The 3,793-nt window shown below is 43.6% G+C and overlaps 1 protein-coding gene and 1 pseudogene across 1 annotated transcript; both read right to left on the bottom strand.

The window, feature by feature from the left end:
- Positions 1-997: 997 nt before the first annotated feature.
- Positions 998-2,111, bottom strand: LOC118473320 (uncharacterized; annotated as a pseudogene).
- A 612-nt stretch (positions 2,112-2,723) lies between these two features.
- Positions 2,724-3,272, bottom strand: LOC109942532 (protein ALP1-like). Its single transcript, XM_020544607.1, has 2 exons — positions 3,072-3,272; positions 2,724-2,999 (listed from the first exon to the last, which is right to left on the bottom strand). The coding sequence occupies exons 1-2, from the start codon at positions 3,270-3,272 to the stop codon at positions 2,745-2,747; spliced, it is 456 nt and encodes a 151-aa protein (XP_020400196.1). The 3' UTR covers positions 2,724-2,744.
- Positions 3,273-3,793: the final 521 nt, after the last annotated feature.

Below are 3,793 nucleotides of genomic sequence, written 5' to 3'. Positions count from 1 at the left end.
AGGCCAACTGCCCAACTGCCAAACTGAGAATATGTTTGGCAGCTGGTTGTGGTCGGCCTAGCCCATAGATAGAAAATAGAGACAATTGTCATTGCTATTACAACAATACAGGCATTACAACTGAGTTAGCCTCAGACAATTTTAACTTAATTGAATCAATTATTGTCATTGCTATTTACAAGTTACAATCAAAGAAGCCATGATCAGGTAGTTGGGCATCCATATGCAACATAGTCAGGTAGTTGGGCATCCATCTGCAACATATCCATCAAAGAAGCCATGCAAGATTGACAATAGCAATGATTTTCCTCAGATATAATTGCCATTTTCATGTGATCTTTTAACTTGGAGCATAAGGAACATAGCTGGGTAGCCATGAAACCATGATATTCATCCAACCCAACCATCAAGTCATCTTTTGTGGATAACAGTTGCATTGGGCATGGATGTGCCCCATGGTTCCATGGCAATAATCACAACATGGTGGAAACAACATAATTTTCAGCATATGCCCAGTACCTCACAATTTAAAGATCATCCACATTAACACGGGCAATAATGACAACATGGTTCAATGGCAATTATGTCATCATAGGAATAAAGGAAAGCACAAGTAAACACGGGCCTCAGCTGCAGTACAACACATCAAATGCAAATGCACCTCAGATTGGTGTATATAGCATCATTGGCCAAGTAAAAACTTCAATCATAGTATGAAATGGATGAAATAATATAAACTTACCACAACAGCCAACAGAGGCTACACAAATAGTGCCTTACAATAAGTTTGAGCCCAATAGCTTAGGGTTCAAATGGTGTCCACCCAAATGTTACCTATTGTTAGCCACCATCCTAGGTAAATTAGACAAAAGGACTGGTGGGAGTAAACCAGACTGCACACCAAAATGTCTACAACAAACTATTCACAGTTGTAGTCAAAAGAGAGAGTGGGTAGGAAGAGAGAGTGGGTGGTGGCGCACACCAACATGTAAATCACCTACATGTAGCAGTTCTTGGCTAGGAAGGTCCTAAGCCAAATGTTTCTATGTGCCTCAGTCATGTGAACAAAGCCCCTGCCTTGAGCCTTGTTGTCCAGGAGGAAGGTGTAGGCAACAATCAGTGCCTCCTCAGAATAGCCAGGCATCTCCATCACAGCTAGGTAGAGGTTAGCATCCACATGGGCAGGTCCAGTCTCTCTAAGGGCATTAGCCACATTGTTCACTGCATCAGACATATTGGTCAACATAAGCATCTCATCCTCACTGAAGTTCCCTCTCTTCCTCTTCCTACCCACAGCTATGGAGGGGTTCTCGGTGGCCTTGCTACCCTCTCCAACATTTGTTTGTGCTCTCTCTTCAGAGATATAGGTGAAGGCAGGTCCCTCAACCTTGGCAGCAACACTATCAACCTAGTTCTGTCCTAAGGCTTCACCAGAACCAAGTGCAAATTTGCCAGTGGCCATAGCATGGCCAAAAATGGCCTCCATCTCAGTGTAGAACCTAATAGGGCAGTTTAGGAACTCTGCATCTTTTGGATGGTCCTGATCAAGTAATTGAAAAGATAGTGTTTTAGACAAGTAAAAAAAGCAAGGAGTCATAGGAAACAAATCATAGTGCTACCTTGCAGTGGCCAAGGTAGTGCTCCTGATCAAGCAAGATAACATTGGAGTCACTATCCCATAAAGCCCCACTAAGGTCTTTGAGCTTAGACACCCTAGACCATTTCTGCCTCCATTTCCTCAAGTGGTTATACACCTGAGTTGGGCTCACTGCCTCCCCACTGTAATCCTTAAGGGCTTTGGCAATAGAGTTGACATCCTTGTCCTTGAAGACCTTGTTAGGCCTGCTACCATCACTAAGAAGTTGAGCCATCCTCCTAAGAATAAATCCAGAGGTGTTGTTGTTCCACCTCATTGCCCTAGGACCCCCGGGAACAGCAGCAACAAGACCAGCTACTGCTAGAGCAGCACCAGCACTAGGTGTTGTAGCATCATCAGCGTTAGCTGGTGCACTAGCACCAACCCTTATCATCTCAGTCATCACATCAGTAGCTGGGACAAACCCACCCTGATCACCAGCTGGGACTTAAGGCATCTTACCACTGGTTTGCATGTACAAATTAGGATAATAATATCAGCACAACAAGAAGAGACAAATGGGAATGAAAAAAACTGGTCTCAGCCATGTCCATCATATTATTACATTATCATCAAACAAACATGAGTTCCATAGCAGGGTAAACAAACCATCATATCCTAGAGCTTCCCCTCCCTTCCCACATAACATTGCAAATGGCATCCCTCTTTGCAGTCATGGCACTGGATTCTTGGCTCTGGCTACCATTGTCATCTAGTGGATCTACCATTGTGCCAGTGAAACCCTCCTCATTAGGCACTACTTCATCAATGCCAAAGCCTAAAATCCAGTTATGTAGGATCGAGCATGCCAACACAAGCTTGACTTGTGTCTTATACTTGTGAAAGGGCTTGTTGTCCAAGATACGAAACCTGTTCTTCAATGCACCTATAGCCCTCTCCACAGTAACTCTAAGTGATGAGTGTCTCAGGTTGAACAGTTCTCTTGCATTGGTAGGTCGATTTCTGCTCCCAAACTCACTCAAATGGTACCTAACCCCCCTGAAGGGGGGTAGAAAGCCAGTGCAGCATGCATACCCTGCATCTACCAAGTAGAATTTACCTACGATGTGAAATCTACTATGAGCTTGTGTGACATTGTAGAATTTACCTACAATGTGAACTTGGTAGTGCAATTACCTTGTGGGACAGTGAACCCATCATCCCTCTCAATGGCATCAGCCAGGATAAGTGCATCATGGGCAGACCCCTCCCAGCCAGCTAGAACATATGTGAACTTGAGGTCAAAGTCCACAGCAACCATCACATTTTGTGTCGGGTTAGTTTTCCTACCCCTGAAAGCTTGCTGCATGTGTCTAGGCACCCTTGCCAGCACATGGGTGCCATCAATGGCACCAATGCAGTCCTAAAAACCATATATGTAAGATAAATGAACATATGAGTATGAACAACTAATGAACCCAAGGTAGGCAAATACCTTTAAATATGGATTCCATCTATAGCTTCCAGTGATCTTTGGGTGAGTGGTAGGGCTAGGTGCCTTGATAAGTTCCTTCCTAAGCTCTCCAACAGCATACAAAACCTGATGAAAGTGCTTGTGTACTGTCTGAATGGACCTCCTAAAGGCCTGGTGCACAACTCTAAACCTTTGGTTGTGACCAACAACATGCAGGAACATGGCAACTTACTCCTCTACTGACACCCCCTCCCTATCAGTTACCAGTCCCCTCTCTCTAAAGGTCGTGCATAAAGCAAAAAAAGGGGCTCTCTTCATCCTAAGCATGGAAATGCACTCTACATCAGTGGAGTTGTAAATCATGTTGAGGGTCCTCTGTCTGTGAAGTTCACTTTGTTCCCTAAGTACATAGACTAGAGGATCAGGCTCTACTTCAGGATCAATCCTTTTTCTTTTAAGCCTAGTTGTAACAAATGAAACCATCACTACTGTCAAGGCAGCTGCTTGCTTACACAACAGCTCACGACTCAAAGAGGGATCCATCTACATGCATATAACAATGATAAAAGAATTAATCTAATCATACCCTGCTTGGCCTCAGCATGCTTGCAAAATGAATCAGTAAGGAAAAAGAACACGACTGCATCATCTATATGATACCTCCAAGTGAACGTAAAGGACAACATCATCGACCATTTTAATATAAATCCAAAGCAAACCACATGAAAATAAAAATAGCAGCA

The sequence above is a fragment of the Zea mays genome, chromosome 9, assembly GCF_902167145.1.
Source record: "Zea mays cultivar B73 chromosome 9, Zm-B73-REFERENCE-NAM-5.0, whole genome shotgun sequence".
Lineage (NCBI taxonomy): Eukaryota > Viridiplantae > Streptophyta > Magnoliopsida > Poales > Poaceae > Zea > Zea mays.
This window is presented reverse-complemented; position numbering and strand designations above follow the sequence as displayed.